We start from the raw sequence: 18,641 nt of genomic DNA, 5'->3' as shown, positions 1-18,641 counted from the left end.
AGGAATTTGTCGAAAAATCAACAATAATAATTGATGAGCAATCAGATTGTGGTCTCGATCTATTTTTTTTTTCGTAAAAATTGTCATTTGTCAGATTTGAGCTTTGTTTTCAAAGACGTAATATCAAACGTAATGTATATTTTCTTATCTTCATCAGACGAAGACGAGATTCTGAATCTTCATGAGATATGAAAAAACATTCAGTTCAAGTTCTCATTTTGAAACTAACATACGAAAAAAATCGTCCTCTAAAAGTAACTGTCATTAATGAACAAGGTCATTAATCCTCGCGCAAAGAATTTTTTATTGGTATTTGAAAACTTTGGAAACTATCATTATTATCTTTAATATTGATTGAAAATTTTGATAAATTGTTCTTAAGTTGGCATGTCAGATAATTTTAAATCTTCAATCAAAGTGTAGTTGTAGAATCACTAATCAATTTTTCAATACAAATAATTTTGTTACGCAAAACATAGAGCTGAAAGCCGTTAATAATTAACTAAAGTGCTTTTTTTCCTCTAAAACTTGATAGTTTGAACATTTCTTTGTCAAAATTTCATATCGGTCGCTGTTTCTGTAAATGACCACAAAGTGATCGTAATTGTTTTTTGTGATGTGTGCTTAAAGCAGCTGATAAAACATGAAAACACAATTGAAATAGGAAAATGTAGTGAGTTAAGAACAAAAACCACTTAAGCTAAATTATTTCTGTCATGAGATAATTTAAAAGTTATTTGATTACATTTAATTAGGAAACAAAATTATGCGTTTGCGCTGAACAATATGCACCTGTTATTTACCTTTTACTTTTGACACTCAAATTTATTTCACTTGAAAATTAGGAATCTGATATTTTGCACTGATAGAGAAATTTTTCATTTTGCTCTTGTAGACTCTGAAATCATTACATCACTTGACAAATATTTTTTTAAATACCGTTTTTAGCTCTAGCTAAAACTCAAAAAATAAACAAAAAGGCTTGCAGGGAAAATGAAATTGATAACGGAAACACAATTAAAATATTTTTTTACTTGTTTATTTACATCAATTCACCTTGTTGAGTTAAAATCATCTTTTAGTGTAACTAGTCATGACATGCAGCTTACAAATTCAGAAATTTTTGACATCAAGTTGATTAATTGGAGTATAAATCAAATTTCTTGTTTGATGGCATGTTTACGAGACCTTGACAATTCAGATATTGTGGTCAAGTTTTCTCAGAGATCGCAAAAGTGCGAGTGCTTTTCGCCCAATGAGAAGTTTATTATTGAGTTTTGGGAAACAGACCTGTTAATGGATGCTGTTTTTGTGTTTTCAGGTAAATATTTTAAAGGAAAAAAAACATGACGTTAATACATTTCAAGAGTTTTGAATAATAATATTTTTTAAACTTAATAAGTGTGAAATCCTAGCCCTTTAAATCAAATTTGTGCCAGCTCAATTATCTTCTGCATCAACATATGTTCACAGATACAAAAACAAGTTGGTTTTTATACATTAGGTACTGATCTTTGCGGAAAAAACGACACACAATGAAAATTTTTGCATTTGACAGAATAAAATAACATTTGATTAATATCATAATTTTCTTTAAAAAAAGTTTTATGCGTTTCTAGTGCCTTTTTATTTTATTGATTGCTAATTTTTTTGTGTTTCAGATAAACTGCCAATTGTACAATCTGTTGAAAGTAAGTAACTGTTTTTTACTAACTCTTCAGAAATCTTTTCGTTAATGAACGGAGACGTGTTAATCACAGTTTTTTTTTGCAAAAAGACAAGGATATGCCCTCAATTTAAGATCATGGTTTTTCAGACCACTGCGAGACGGGAAATCACCAATGTGATGAAATGGCAGTTTGCTCCTTCAATGGCAGAGAACCGGAATGCTTGTGTTCTGATCCTGTTAAACTCTTTGGCCACGGGATAATTTGCACAAGTTGGCAGCCCATAATTCTTTCTAAGCGCTTGGGTCGAAATAAAACGGTTATCTCGCAAAAATCTGACAGTTTCTACCAGAATCGTACAAGATTATGTAGATTCTTACAAGATTTCTGCAAAAGTTTGCCAAGATAAACATTTTTTATGGGAATCTCACTAGATTGTCATTTGGTCTCTTCTAGGTTTATGAAATTGACAAACATAAATCTGCAAAAAATTACTACAATTTTTACCTACCCGCACTGAACTACAAGTCAATACCAGCACCAAGGTCTTTAGTTAAAAAAGTGAAATCAAAAATCTTACCGAGGTCGAGGAATGCATCTAAACTTGTTTGACGCAAATCCCTGTTTTAACACATACACACGCGCGCACACTCATACACAAATATATGCCAATTTATTGTTTTCAAACAAACACAGACAATTGTTTGCTAACAAGCATCAGAAAAACCGTGTGAACTGATTGCACATGTTTTGAAAATGTACAAAAAATTGATTACTAACGTGGTTAATTTTTTTTTCAATTTTCAGGCTACAAGAAAGTGGTTCACATGCAAACTTCAGATCTTCGCTTCGACAATACTCAGATAGAAAGTAAATACCTTCATTTTCAATATGTTGATCGCAATTCTCAGTTAATTTCACTTTATTGCTGTAAATTTAGCTTAAGATTCATCTGTTGATGTTTCCTCTAGATGCCAGAAAATTCATTTCGAAAAGCCTCTGGAAATATATGACTATTGAATAAGTTTCTGGGAGCAATATTTATTCTGGTCGATTCTAGATTGCTTTTTTTCACTGAATTGATTAACAAATTTATTAGTTTTTTTTCTAATTGTATGCTTTAAAAGATATGTTTTTCGAACAGATAATTTCAATTCACAACTTTCCAGTTGTATTTTAAATTCAAACAACATAAGAAATTACAGAAGCTATATTGAAATATCAACTAATAGGTTCCGTGACCTGTCATACGTTAAAGCACCTTTGATTTTCCCAAAATCACTCTGCCGCTGAAATTAATTTAATATTCAAGGTTTCAATTTCTCGATTTTTTTTGGCTTTTAATGAAATCTTGTCTCATCTTTACCTCTCGTGCAATGGCCACTCAAATTTTTTCATAATTAATCTAGCCATTTTTACCTGAAATTAGAGAACATGTCTCTTTTTGTCCCGAGCATACTCAGTTGGGAGAGAAACTTTATGCTCAACTGTTTTTTTTTCAGTCATTCTTGACCGATCGATATAATTCGGCAGTTGTAAAAGGTATCATTAAAAATTTATAGAGCATAGAAATGTTTAATGAATCTAATCTATTTGTGGAGTTATGGATGTTAAATTTTTATAAGCAGATTTGCATTTTTTTTTGTCTTCTCATGGCAATATTTTGCACAACATTATTTTCGTGTTACTGTAAACAAACAATTTCTAAAAAATGTGTCTCGTTTAACTAACAATAACTCACGCGTTTTATCGTTAAAACCTCTCTTATCGACTGAAAATTCACTTTTTCACAAGGAATTTGCTCCAAAACCTGGCCGAACGACCTCCGTAAACGTCAAGTATTCGGAACCAAAATTTTGCAAAATTCTGACAACCTAAATCCATTTAACGTAAATTTGGTTACATTAAAGCAATATTTTTTGTTTTAGATGTTTTGTTAAATTATCATTTGGAGCAATTACGTTCTCTTCGTGGTTTTCTATACTCAAAGCATCCCAATCCAAATTTGAATAGTGATGTAATTCACGCTGGATTAATAACTGTTGCAACAATAAAAGATAAATAGTAAATTAAAATTTTCAAGTTTCTTTGAGGAGAAGCAATAAAAGCGTTTTTAATTTTTTTGATATTTCAGGTAGCTTTATTTTATCTTACAGCTATTGAATATCTGTTTCACTGTTTGTCAGCTTGGTTTTCCCTCAATTCTAAGCGATAATGTGAATCTAATGGTGCATAGAGCCCGTGTTTGAATAGATCACGATGCAAATAATGTTTTCTAATGTTTCTCTATTCTGTTTTATTTTTAAAAAAAACTTTATTAAATTTCGAGTATTGTACGTTTTTGTGGTTATTCATGCTGCTATCGTTATCTTTTGTTTTTTTTAATTAAACAGAAGAAAAAATGCTCAATCTTTTCAGTTATTAACCTACAATTGTGGCGAAGTTGTAATCATTTTTTGGTATAAATTGAATTTTCTGCTGGCACACGCATTTTACTTTTACTTTGTATTCTTTGCTTTGAGTTTCATTTCTGACAGGTCTTATGGGGTTCTTACAGCAGCAGCAATGAACATATATAGTTTTTAGTAGACAGCTTAATATTTATATGAGTTTATCACACATATATCTGTAAAATTTACACGAATAACTGAGTATTTCCCGTAAATTATGTGCCATTTGTTGTCCTGCATTTTTTTGTCATTGTTTTTTTCGGATCTCGTTTTCTGCTCATATACTAGGTGTTTAACGACATTTTTTTGTACTTAACTTTTAGAATCATGGCTAAAACCATCGATTTCCTTGCAAAACTTACATTAAATTTTTTTTTGTTTATTTAACAGCTGAGTTCCATATCACCTTAAAAACTGGCTTTTAATGTTAAGATTTGTTACAGCTGTAGTTGTCTTTAACAGTAACCGACTTCAAAGGACTTAGAAAGTATGGCATTTCCTAATTCAATATTGAGTAAATTTTATAGAAATCGTTTGTTAATTTTAGACAGTTCATTTTGAAATATTTTCATTAACTTCCTAAATTTGACCTCCATGTGTTGTTTTTCATATGCCTTGATCTTCTTTTCCGGAGTTTGCTGTTTTTATAAGAAACGAAACAATGTTATTTGCCTTGTTTCGCTGAATGGTTTTGAAACAGATGAGTATTTTCAACTATAGTTACAAACTCTATTAATTCTGGTGATCACAATTTTCAAAAAAAAATTCATTTTTGCCTCACACCCGTTCATCGGTTGTTGTTGTCTTAGCTGATAATCTACTTCTGGAAAATTTTTGCCATTTTAGTAGCTGTTCTCTAAGAAGGCTGTGCGCTTTTTTCAAACATGTTGCAATTGATTTGATAAATAAAATACCACTTTGATTTTGATAGAAGGGAGTTCTTCCTTGAAAAAAATCCCCTCCTCTTTTTTGCTTTTGTCTCCCGTATACTGAGTCTTTGGCTTTGCATTTTTAAGAGCTGCTGAGAGAAAACATTGGTAGTCAAACGATTGACTGAGTCTTTTTATTGTTGTATTTTAGGTTCCGGCATGCTATTGTTTTGTTTCCTTAACTCGTCGTCTTCTTCGATCCATTTATCTTCCACCGGTTTACCAGAAAATCAAAGAGTGGGTTTGGGTGTTATTTTGACTAAATGGCAGCTGCCTGCGTGAGCCCATTTGTTACTTTCTTTTCCAGAGTTTCTTTAGATCAAATGTGTGATACTTTTTGCACATGCATGACTTACATTGCTTCCTTAGAAAACAATGTTAATCCGAACACATATCTGTTCACAAATTGATTTGACTTGAATAGGACAAATTTTTGAGCCAGAATATCTTTCCTTGTTGTTTCAGGGTGATTGGGTGATTTTTCATAACTATTTCTGCTTGCAATATCTTTTGTTTGATTTTTCTAACTACAAGTTTTGTTCAATTTACTTTTTGTCCATTCTATTCAAATAGAGCTAACTACACCAATGTAAACATATTTAACAAATAATAAATTTGTTTGCGATATACAAAGAATACAGTCATCATTCATGCATACCGCGCGAGCACCAAAAGTCTGAAAGCCTGTGTGAGGGGCCGCTTTAGAGCTTCTTTTCCCATAAATTTTCCTTTGACTTTACATTTTTCAAAAAAGTAGTCAATTGCAAATACTTGTTCTAATGCTCGTGAAAAACGCCAATGAAAATAGTAAAATGGACCAATTACCAAAAATGATTATTAAAAACTTCCGAGCCTAAAGTGTAAGTATCCCTAACTTTATGAAGAAAATCATTCAATTTTTGCTGCTCACAATCAATTGCTTTTCTTATTATTGTTTTGTCAAATTGTGCCAGTACGTTATATAGTAAGCGAAGTCTGACTAAAAACCGTTTTCTGTTTTGCTAAGTAGTTTTATGAATGGTAGGTAAACTTTTTAGTCTCTTTTTATCATTTAATGACATTTCAACTTCACGTATTTCTAATAACCTGTTGTTTGATTCATGTGGATGGGTTTTGCGTAGGATTGAAACCAGTAACTTAAATACTTCATATACGTGTATTTCAAAAATTGAGGCTATTGCGTGCTTTTTTTGTCGTGCGAACCTCGTCCGATTTCTTTAATTGAAAGATTGTTTTGAGAATTGTAATTGTAACTTCGTTAAGATCGACATGGTTGTGGTTCCGTAAATTAATATTCCATATTGGTAACCAGATTGAACATACTGTTTAAAAATTTTTACTAGAAAGTTTTTGTCTAGAAAATGGCGTGTTTGATATAAAATAGTTAGGAATTTTGCGCATTGTTTTTCAATAAAATTTGCATGTTCTCTGAAGTCAAGTCGAAAGTCAATGAGGACGCCAAGATATTTCACAGCTGTTTTAGCTTGAACTTCAGCGCTATTCCAGGTGAGATAGTCTGATTGTTCAGCTTTTTTTCCATCCTACATGAACCGTGTTATATCTTCGTTCAGTGTAAGTTTGTTGCTTTTCTTCCTTTCCAAAATTTTTTTCAGCACTACAAGATGACTGTTTTCATTATAATCTCCAAAAATCTTGGCGTTGACACCAAATAAGGTTATTTCACAATTTTTGACAATCGTCGGAAGATCATTGTTGTACAAAAGAAAGAGAACTGGTCCTAGAACAGATCCCTGAGGTACAGCATGTGTAATGTCTCTCATATTTGATGAGTTGTCGGAAAACTGCACAAATTGCTTGCGGTTGGAGAGAAAAGAGCGTAGTAACCGTCCTACTGTACCTCTGAGGCCATATCTTTCACATTTAGCTAGAGGCAACTGATGATCAACCGTGTCGAAGGCTTTTGATAAATCAAATAACGTGCACTGGAATGGTTTATGCTGTTGTTTTCGTTCAATTAGTGCTTCAAAAGTTTCGATTATTGCGTCAACTGTTGAACGCTTACTTAGAAAGCCCAACTTCCTCCCTGACAATGCCTTATGCGTTTTAAGAAAATCTAAAATTCTTTTGTGCAAAAGTTTCGAAAAAAGTTTGCCCGCTACTGGTAGTAAGGAGATGGGTCGGTAATTTCCGGTTTCATTCTTTGGTCCTTCCCTATGAATGGGTATCACTATTCCAATTTTAAGAAAAAGTAAGAAGCTTTCCTCCTCGATGCATTTGTTGACAATTTGACTGAGTTGTTCTGAAATTGTTCTGACACAATCTTAAAAAAAAATTGATAGTCAAAAAGTGTCCAGACTTTTCTTGTTGTTCAAATGTTTTAATTCATTAAATACTTCTAGTTTGTCTGTTTTGCTTAGAAACAAAGATTTTTCGTTCAGTGGTATGCTAGATATTTCAAAGTTGTTTTTGAATTTTTTGCCAAATTTGGTCCTACTTCAACAAAAAAATCATTGAGCACTGTTGCAGATCTATCTTTCGACGGAACATGGTTAAGGCCTAAGATCATTTCGTTTGTCAAGTTTTTTTTAAACTAAGGAACTCCAGCGAAATCAACGCGTCAATAATCAGATAAGCGCCTTATTTGAGTTGCCCGCATCAACAGCGGATAGACTCAATATGTCTGGGTGAATCCAAAAATATATTTAGTTTTTTTATTAATATTATTAATAAAAATTTTGGTTCCTGCATAATTGCAGCGGAACAGCATTAGGCTACTGCGGCCTGTTCTCAGCTGCCTTTTTTCATATTATTCCCCCACATTATTATATTAACCGTTTTCCTCATAACAAAGTAATTCCTCATAAATTTATAGACACATATGAAACTGAGGCAAATCTTTGAATCCTTGTTGCAGAAAGTAAGAGGCGAGTCGGCCTTGAATAGTGTGTCATCCATGAGCGGAGACAATCTATACTGATAAGTCCTTGACTCACCCAATGAGTGGGGAGCTCAAAATTTTTTGCATTATCATACTAGCTGTAACTCAGTGGCAGGTGAAATTTGATTGCCCAGAACAGGAAGTTTTACCTCAAACAATTTTTCAAAAAGGAAACGAGTGTGATTGCATGGGTGATTGCATGGTTTGAACTGATAACATTGATCGTTTATGAACCAAGATTTTTTAATTAGATAGTTTCATTTTCTAAAAAATTGCCAATTAATAATTTGTTGTTGCTCAAATTCAGGAGGCGAGTTGCAGTACTTATTTGACCTGAACAAACACGACATTGGGTACCTTTTTGATTCAAAGCATTGTGTGGAGTTTACTGCAAGGAACCCGGCTTTAGAATATTGGATAATGGAATTAAACTTGGGCGATCGCCACTATGTTAAAGCTGTGGGGTTTTACAACCGACGAGATTCCCTCGCAGGTGGGTAGAAATGAATCTAGTTCCAATTTGATGAAAACAAATTTAGGGAAAATGCAGTTATACCTTGCGCTGAATAATATTAAGGACTAAGCTTAATTTTTTCAAACGTTACCAAAGGCAAGTGTGTTTTGTTCCCCCTGAACTGAAAATTTTTGTTGCTGAGGTTAAAAAACAGGTTAAAAAACTTTTATTACTGAAATATGGACTCGTGGAACCTTTCCGCAGAATAATTTATGATACAATCTCTCATCTGGTATCATCTGGTTCTGACCCAAATTTGGCTATGTGCACAGACACTCTATAATATTCATGAGGGGGGGGGGGGGGGGGTTAAGTTTCACATAACAGAAATACAAATTGTGTAACAGAAAAGATCCTTAAAAATTCCTGCAAGATAGCAGTTGAATAAGGCAAGAACTTTGATAAATAACCACCAATCCATAGAAAATATTGCCAAATAATTGCTAAAATCTAGCCGCATTCTAGATAGATTGTCAAATGTTTAGTGAAAGAGTTTTTTAAGATAAGTGTCGAGATCTAGCGGGATGCTCGCTAAATAGGCGTCCGAAAAATCGATCTGAGCTTGACCAGTGGCCTTTTTAGATTCTTTGACGATGACGACCAAAAACTTAGCAAAACGGAAAGCTGAAAATCAGCATCAGCGGTTTGTTTGACCACATGTTTAAAGCGCAAATTTGCATTCATTTGTAAGCGAATCTCACAAGCAATCTTAACACACGCATTCTTCTCAATCACTTGTAAAAAAGCTTACCGTAATTTTAATTACCGATTATTGCAACTTAAGCGAGAAAACGTAGCAGACTTTATCTTTAAGAAAAATTAATTGCGTACACAAGTCTGTCATTAGATTACAAGTAAGCATTACATCAAGGAAAATTCTTGCTTTGTAATTCAAGATCTATTTGCTACGTTTTTTCCCTTAAATTTATATGTGATTAGCAATTTTCATAGTCTTATTTTCTTTTTTTTTACGATAATCGGAGTTCGTTGTGCTCGTCCTTAGATAAAAATTTTACTTTGAATTTTAACATGAAACGTTTATTTCATGCAGTGATCAGAACTCTGGTGATGGTAAAAATCATAATGAATTTTTGTGATACAGTACTGAAATATTACGAGAGTCAGATTCGAGTGTACCTGCAGCATAGATGCATTTTTCAGCAAACTTAGAAACTCCCAATTTGCAAGTGGAGATTTGCGATGAAGTCAATGGCTGCTTTCTCTGTGATGGAAAAGAGGAAGGAATAAAACTGAATGGTCTACCTGGGTGGAATTTTGTAATGTGTGAACAGATTGGAAGTAGTGTGAAAATAGTCTCTACTGATGGTTCTGCAATTGGAATTTGTGAAGTTGAAATTCTTGCTCAAAATGGTACGTATCATTCAAACTCGCAAAATATTGTAAGATTAGCAGCGGTGAATAGCGGTGAAAAAATTCTTTTCACTGCAATTTTTTCACCCGCAGCTTTTAGCGTTGAATGCGAAAAAAGCGGTAAATTTTTGTAAGATTTACAGTTTTTGGCGGGGAAATTTTTTTGCACCGCATTCACCGGATTTCTTCCAAAAAAAAAATTTTTGTACACGGGTTCCAACAACTCACCTCCTGCATATCTTTTATTATTCTTATTCCACTGCGCCATTTGTTACTTACTTTTTTGATATTTCCAGAGATTTTAAGATAAGCGTTGAAATTACGGTGAATATTTGTAAGGTTTGCAATTTTAGCGGTGAAATTTTTTTTCAACGCATTCTATTGGTAGCGGTGAATATATTTTTCACCGCATTTTGCCTGTAGCGGTGAAAAAATTTTTTTCACCGCATTTTGCTGATAGCGCTAAAATTTTTTCACAGCATTCTGCTGGTAGCGGTGCAAAATTTTTTCCACTGCATTCTGCTGATAGCGCTGAAAAATTTGTTTTCACCGCATTCTGCTGGTAGCGGCAAAAATTTTTCTTTCACCGCATTCCGCTGATAGCGCTGAAATTTTTTTTAACCGCATTCTGCCTGTAGCGCTGAAAAAAATTTTCACCGCATTTTGCTGATAGCGCTAAAATTTTTTCACAGCATTCTGCTGGTTGCGGTGAAAAATTTTATTTCACCGCATTAATCGCATTGAGCGCAAATCTTACATTCTTACTCAAATTCATCACAAATCGTACAGCTTTTAGCGATTTTTCGCTTCGACATCTCGAACCGGGACATCCTTTCGAAATAAACTCGCCACAGAAATAAAACCAACTTGACTGTTAAAGAGCTAACCATTTATAGAAATTAGCATGCCATGCTTAGCGAGCAAAAACCATATCGCAGGCCCTGAGATTTGATATCAAACTATCATTGCTGAAAAACGATGAAAAACAATGTTCAATTTTAGCAAGGAAGATTACTGGAGGTTTCTATTACAGTCAGACGCGGAAGGTTATTTTTCTTACTGATTTATTTCGCAGCCCCTTTTTGCATTAGCCATGGTCAATCAACAATGTACTTTTATAGTATCTCTCAAAATATTTCCGTAATCTCATGAGTTAAATCACTAACTGGAATGTCTTAAGAGAGACTTGTACGCTATGTAATTTTCTATAAGATCGTAGGCTAAATGAATATTGCATCTTTTAACTATTTCTCTCTTTTATAAGATATCTCATCATCTCGTGATATCTTAAAATATATCAACTACAGATGAAGATCTCATATAAAATTATTATAAGAGATGCCATTTTCAATGGCTGAGAAGTGCAGCAAAAAATATTTTTCGGCAAACGTTATTGCAATTTTATAGTTAAATTGAATTAATTCGTTCAATTTAACTATAAATCTGTGGTTTTTTTTCTACCATTTGCAATCTGTGTATTCGCAGGAGAACTAAGTTTTCAATAAGTTTGCACGGTTAATTGAAACAATGACTTTGCGAAAATTGTTATGAGGAAATTTTTAAAAAGTAGTTTTTTTCCCATTAATGTCATATCATTAGATCAAAACAGCTGAAAATCGACAATCTCAGAAATTATAGGATTCACTCTTTTTGCTATGTGATTTGATTTACTTTTCCAGAAATGGCAAATTTGAAAAGTAAGAACGGCCTCGGTGTTTTCGGTTTTAATTGAACAAAAACAACGAACCCTTTACTTTTTTCTTCGATATCTTTGGTTTTGAATCAAAAGAGACCCTCGTTCTATTTATTTGTTTTTCATAATAGGAAATTGTTGGTATGTTCAGTTTTAAATTGTCGGCAGCTGTCGGTATGTTGGTTTTAAACTCAGGAAGCGATCGAAAGTCTTAACATCAAAATATCATAAGAAAAATAGTTTTTGTATGCTCATAACAAAACTCCTTGACAGTATTTTAATGAAGTAATCTTCTGTATATGTTCAAAAAGTATGATACCTTTTTATATTTTTAGAGACAAAATTTTAAGTTTTTTTAGCCTTGTAAACAAGCTACGGAAGGAGTATCAGAAAAATAATTCGACATCTGGGAAAAAAATATCACAAAAAATTAATTTGAACAAACTGATACTATTTAATTCCACTACATTGGTTTTGGAATAAACTACAAACTAATTACTGAAACTTTTATTCAGAAAAAATCAACCAGCCTTACACTTCACGCCGAAAATGCTGGTCATATGTTTCTCAAACCGAAGAAACTAAAGATTCCGTCTAATTATAACGTCGTTTCTGTTCGGTCTTGTGGACTTCTTTCTTTTTTATTTTCACCCTCTCAATACAAACGCAATTGTGGGCAAAAGTGATACGTTGTGTCAGATTAATCAAATTAAAGTCAAAATTTTCCAGCCTTAAAAATAATATGTTTGTAGAACGCATAAGAATAAACTCAATAGAAATTTCATAACCAGATAGCGCTAGTTAAGTCAAATAATTGAGGTCAAATTAGACAAGTTAATTAGGTGTTTGAGTTAAGCGTTCTTTCTTAAAGGGTTATTGTTTTGAAGGCGCCAGAGAGGGGAGTTGAGTGATATATCTTACACAAACAAATTGATGAACAGAAGCCTATTAAGCTGTCGATATATTTCATTTACTTAGCAAAGTTGTGTCTTTTTATCAGGCCAAAATCGAAATGAGTGATTGGACTTTAGAAGAAAACTAGAGAGCGAAAATTTGAAGTGAACTAGATACCTTGAACAGAATTGGAATTTCAATTTGAACCAAACTAAAAGTGTGATTTCGGATTTACAAAATAATGGACATCCCCAAACCTTGTACCCTCAACTGTAAGTTTTATTCGTCATTGGATTTTTGAAACTTTGTGGGGAATTTCCTCTAATGATTGTCCAAATATAATAGGGATGAACGGCCGGTTAAACTTTCTTCGATCAATTTCATTAGCACGGGAAAGGGGGTTATTCGACGGTTTTTGAAAATTTAAGTAAAAATTTGATAGTGTATGGATGAATTAACGGTATAAAGCAGTCGTACTAACGTGTACTGGTGCAGTAAGATATTGGATGATCATGGAACTGGTTTAGAAAGCTGTGGAAGATAATTATTAGAGTTTTGTTGACTTATAGTAAATTAGAAGGCAATTTCTCACTTTTCCAATTACCCTACCGGTAAAAAGTTGTCCGACCCCCCCCCCCCTGGGATGTGAAGGTGTTATTGGTTGATAACTGGTCAATGATGGGGAGGTACCCCTAGTGGTTCTCTATTGCGAAAATAATTTTCAGGCGAATCCGACCGACCTCCCTCTAGCTATTGATACCGGAAGTGGTGTGATTTGAAGGTCTTTAGGTATTTTACTGTGAAATATGAATGTTTGAGTCAGAAATAAGGCGATTAATCAGTTGTAATGTCCTGCACGTATGAATTAATGTTTTTGCATGATTTTGGGAAGGGTTCAGGATGTAAAGTGGCGATTTTTGAGTATATTGGTAATTATCACAGGAAAGTAGTTAGCACCTAAATTGAAATAGTATTTTTTCGAAAAGTTGACGTCGGATTGACCTGAAAATTGGGGGATAGACTAATTTGGGTACGAGGAATCCGATTTCAATGTCAGGTTTGACCCCACACCAACCTGCACGGTACTAGCGCACGCCGCTGCTGCGGAACGTAAAATTTGAATTGCTCGTGGAGTATTGGTAGTAGCTCTATGATTTTTGGAGGGTTAGTGTAACTTTTCAAGGGCTTTCGATTGGTTATGATTTCATTCCCAAATTCCGACCGGAAGTCGGTGCTTCGGGACGACCCGAGTGTCGAAAACCGGAAATTGGCACTTTTGAGCGGCCGAATGACTTTGAAATGGTATTAATGTGATAACCTGAGACAGTTAGTGACAAAAAATAATCACCCCGGTCAATTTTGACGAATTCGGATTTTTCGGGTTTCGGCACCCACGACTCGTTAAAAATTTTTAAATTGCAAACGACTCGCAACGGCTGATCCGTTGGTCATGAAACTTGGCAGGCAAGTTGGTGGCACCCTATAGTTACTAGAAAACTTTACCCGAAGACGTTTTGACCCCTACTTCGCCAGTTATTAAGTTTGGAATTTGGGGTCATCCGGAAGGTCGATGAAAAGTGTGCGCGGTCATTGCTCGTGTTCTATTAAGAGTTAGGTGATAAAAATTGGTGGGTAGGTGTAACTTTGGTAGGACTTTCCGCGCCAATAGTTATTTTTACCAAATTGACCCTTCATCTTCGACTATTGACCTCTAAATAACCTCTAGAGGTCAAATTTTGGGTTTTTGCGAAAGTTCGGTTTTTAACTAATTTTGTATAGGGAATTGCACGGAATGCTGGGAAAAGCATACCAATCCATCATCTTAGCTTTAGCAAGCATGAATTAGCGATATATTTACCCATGGAGACCGATAGTCTTTGAATCACAAAACCGACAAAATTGACTTGGCGCCAAATTTGTGTGCGCAAATAAGGGCGATAAGGACCGCGGACTTTGACGTTAATCTGTTTGTTTAGTGAAGGGAACTCCTCCTGCGGATGTATCAGTCTGTCAGAATGACTTACGGTGTTTACTTAAGTTCAAAGAGTGTATTTAATTAAGATGAGATAAACCGGAGTGGTTTGTTTACATAAGAGTCCAAAAGTCGTGTACTTAAGATAAGAAGAAAATTGAACAATGGTTGCTAGCAGTTGAATGACAGAGCATAATTTGATATTGGTTGTTTGCATAGCAAACAAAGCCCTCCCACAGAATGTGACAAATTTAAGTGTAAGTTGCATTGTTTACTTAGGAGATTAAAGTTTGTTTGCTTAAGATAAGAGCGTATTGGTTGAGTATAAATTGAAGTGACACAGAGAAATTTTGGCAGAGAGAGAGGCAGATTTTGGAGATTTTGTGGGACTAAACTGTAAAACATAGTGTGAAAAGCAGGGAAGAGATTCAGAGAAAGATTGAACTCTGGAAGTTTGTAATGGCAAGAACAGTTGGGATACTGTGAGCGTTTTTGATTTAGTTCATTTGGGAAGTGAACCACGGATACTATTATTATTATTTTAATTACTATTATAAATTGTCTTGAAATTGTCTTTTTCATTGATGTGCAAGTTTTCCTACATTCGTTGTCCATATAACTAGAATTGATATTACGATCCCCATTGTGAATTAACTTATTTCAAGGCAATCTAATTTCCAACAGCTTGCAAGAGTGGAAGAGGGGAAAAAGCAGAGTAACAAATTAACGCTTGCTTCACCAATTCAAAACCTTTGGTTTATTTTATTTGATCGATCTTCTGGGCGACAGAGTCCCCTCACTGTTTAGCCTAGCAGAAATTCAGAAGACGACAGTGGCGCTCCTGAGTGGGCTTCGTTTCTTTGTTACTTTTTGCTGTGGATTATTTTCTGATTAATTCGAGAGCGTGCGTATTTTTCGTCGGAGAAACTGCTGAGAGCACACCGACAGTTGATTTATGTTTGCGATTTGACTTACCAATAGGTTGATTATGTTTGGTAATCAATTGGTAAAGCGCTTTCCTTCACCAGGCTACGAAGTTTGGGAGGTTTGGCGCGAACATTATTTGAGCACTGGCATGAAACTGGGATGGATGGAAGAAGAGATGATGAAGTGGTTGCCTACAAAATTGTGTGGGTGGGCCTTGAATGCAGTAAGTGATTTACCCAGAGGTTATTGGCGGTCGACTCCAGGGAAGCAAGCATGGACACTGACAGAGACGTTGTATCAGTTTGACATACGATTGTCCGACAATCCATTTTTTTATGAGCGAAGCTATAATATGTTCGTTAGAGGGAAAGCGGGAAATAGGGCAGATTTCATTGAAACCAGTGACACTATTGACACTATGGATCAGAGAACGCGACAGCAGTGTTCTCAAAGGCAGGTGATTGATAGAAAAAGTAGCGCTGGCGTTTCTTTAATTGATGAAATTCGGCCGCCCGGCAAAAGTTCTGAAGGGTTTGGCATTGGGTCCAGCTGTGGTGTCTCAAGAAAAGAAGCTTTTAGTGAAATTCCAGATTGCGGCGATGAAGTGCAAAACGGAAATGAGGCGGAGTTCACGGAGGAAGTTTGTGGTCAAACAAATCAAGAAATTTCTAGAGCAGCGGTAAGCGAGTTTGAAAACAGTGGTTTCAGAAAATTTCCGACAGAAGGAAAAGTCATCGAGCGGAGTGTTGAGTCTTGTGGACCAGTTGAGCATCATGCTATGGAAAAGAGTTATGTACTGTCACCAGAGTCTGGGGAACTAAGCGATGAACAGTCGGATGATGACTATTTGTTTGAAGATGATTCGGATACAGATTTTTTGGATGTAGAGAAATTTGATGACAACGATGCGAGAAGCGAGACAAGTTTTGCCGCGAGTTTGTACTCAGTAGCATGCAAAAATGTAACTGCATTAGCGATCAATTTTGGCGGTGGTGTCAAAGCTAGCAGAGACGATATGTTGGAAGCCTGGGCCTTGATGGAGTTCAAGACAGGAGGGTCATACCAGAAGTTCTGTAATGCGACAGACGAGGCTGATGAGACAAAAATGTGTACAACTGAGTTCACTGTGGACATTTTGGAGAATTGGACAAGTTCTGGAGGGATTGATCGGCAGTTGGTGTCTGAAACACAGAAGGGTCAAAACGAGAAGGAAGCAGGTGACTGGAGTGATTTTGCACACTTGGGAAAGGAGCTGGAGGAATGGGTGCAATCGCAATTGAATGAAATTCAGCTTAATGGTAGTGTTTCGGTCGAACCAATGGATGAGCATCAAGGGGACAGTGCTTGAGCTGACTGAACAGGGCAATACTATCAGAAGTCAATGGCTACAGGGTTGAGCGATTGGGTTCATGATGATCAACAGCCTAGGAGGGAGGACTCTAGAGGGATCTCGATGGAAGTTGAGCAAAAAGTGGAGAGGAGGATTGCATCGCGGTTTCCGGAGATTGCAAAACTGTTGCTGGAAAAACGATCGTTGAGCCGGAAAGAGAGGTGGAGCCGTTTGGAAGCATCAGGACCGCAGTCATGGCAGGATCACAGGAGAAATGGCAGCTACAGTGGACGAAGAGGTGGACATCCATTCAAGCATCAGAGGAAGAAGGTTTTCATGAACAGATGCACGAGTGTATGATTAGAGGGACGTTGACAGCTAAGTTATTCAAGTTTTTTTTATCCCAATTGTTGCCTAACTTGTTTTAATCTAATTTATTAGGATAATTTGATCAAGCACTATAGCCGTAGAGAAATTTTTTTTTTTAAAAAAAAGATGATATAGGGAAATGTGTTGATTTCGTAGATCTATTTTTAGATTTGATTTTTTAGTGATTTTGGGGTTCCCGGGAAGGATGTTTGTCAGAGGCAATAGAGTTTGATCAAAAATCAATTTTGATGAATTAGGTAAAATATGTTAAAATGTGAAATTGCAGGAGTGTTTTCCAATCTGATTTAATCAACCGCTATTCAAACTTTGGTGCAGTTAATTTGTATTAACCCGGAGCTAAACATAAGTGGTTCAATTCCGTAGGTCGACTATTACTAAAGTACGTAGGAGTAAGTTAATCGGGTCAGGATAAGGTTTTGCAATTATTCGGGAGAATAATAATCTAGGAGGGAGGAGTGTAGAACGCATAAGAATAAAATCAATAGAAATTTCATAACCAGATAGCGCTAGTTAAGTCAAATAATTGAGGTCAATTTAGACAAGTTAATTAGGTGTTTGAGTTAAGCGTTCTTTCTTAAAGGGTTATTGTTTTGAAGGCGCCAGAGAGGGGAGTTGAGTGATATATCTTACACAAACAAATTGATGAACAGAAGCCTATTAAGCTGTCGATATATTTCATTTACTTAGCAAAGTTGTGTCTTTTTATCAGGCCAAAATCGAAATGAGTGATTGGACTTTAGAAGAAAACTAGAGAGCGAATAATTGAAGTGAACTAGATACCTTGAACAGAATTGGAATTTCAATTTGAACCAAACTAAAAGTGTGATTTCGGATTTACAAAATAATGGACATCCCCAAACCTTGTACCCTCAACTGTAAGTTTTATTCGTCATTGGATTTTTGAAACTTTGTGGGGATTTTCCTCTAATGATTGTCCAAATATAATAGGGATGAACGGCCGGTTAAACTTTCTTCGATCAGATTCATTAGCACGGGAAAGGGGGTTATTCGACGGTTTTTGATAATTTAAGTAAAAATTTGATAGTGTATGGATGAATTAACGGTATAAAGCAGTCGTACTAACATGTACTGGTGCAGTAAGATATTGGATGATCATGGAACTGGTTTAGAAAGTTGTGGAAGAAAATTATTAGAGTTTTGTTGACTTATAGTAAATTAGAAGGCAATTTATCACTTTTCCAAATACCCTACCGGTAAAAAGTAGTCCGACCCCCCCTTGGATGTGAAGGAGTTATTGGTTGATAACTGGTCAATGATGGGGAGGTACCCCTAGTGGTTCTCTATTGCGAAAATAATTTTCAGGCGAATCCGACCGACCACCCTCTAGCTATTGACACCGGAAGTGGTGAGATTTGAAGGTTTTTAGGTATTTTACTGTGAAATATGAATGTTTGAGTCAGAAATAAGGCGATTAATCAGTTGTAATGTCCTGCACGTATGAATTAATGTTTTTGCATGATTTTGGGAAGGGTTTAGGATGTAAAATGGCGATTTTTGAGTATATTGGTAATTATCACAGGAAAGTAGTTAGCACCTAAATTGAAATAGTATACTTTCGAAAAGTTGACGTCGGATTGACCTGAA

General features: G+C 35.1%; 1 protein-coding gene across 1 annotated transcript in view; it reads left to right on the top strand.

Annotated features, from left to right (window-relative positions):
• Positions 1-850: 850 nt before the first annotated feature.
• The window catches only part of LOC142349165 (uncharacterized), a 96,136-nt gene continuing 78,345 nt past the window's right edge, over positions 851-18,641 (top strand). The window contains exons 1-6 of the mRNA XM_075400579.1: positions 851-1,321; positions 1,662-1,691; positions 1,817-1,939; positions 2,475-2,537; positions 8,253-8,438; positions 9,621-9,830. Of these exons, the coding sequence (XP_075256694.1) occupies positions 994-1,321; positions 1,662-1,691; positions 1,817-1,939; positions 2,475-2,537; positions 8,253-8,438; positions 9,621-9,830 (940 nt within the window). The 5' untranslated portion in view covers positions 851-993. The remainder of the gene's footprint in view (positions 1,322-1,661; positions 1,692-1,816; positions 1,940-2,474; positions 2,538-8,252; positions 8,439-9,620; positions 9,831-18,641) is intronic.

This window comes from Convolutriloba macropyga, chromosome 11 (genome assembly GCF_964194025.1).
Source record: "Convolutriloba macropyga chromosome 11, txConMacr16.3, whole genome shotgun sequence".
Lineage (NCBI taxonomy): Eukaryota > Metazoa > Xenacoelomorpha > Acoela > Convolutidae > Convolutriloba > Convolutriloba macropyga.
This window is presented reverse-complemented; position numbering and strand designations above follow the sequence as displayed.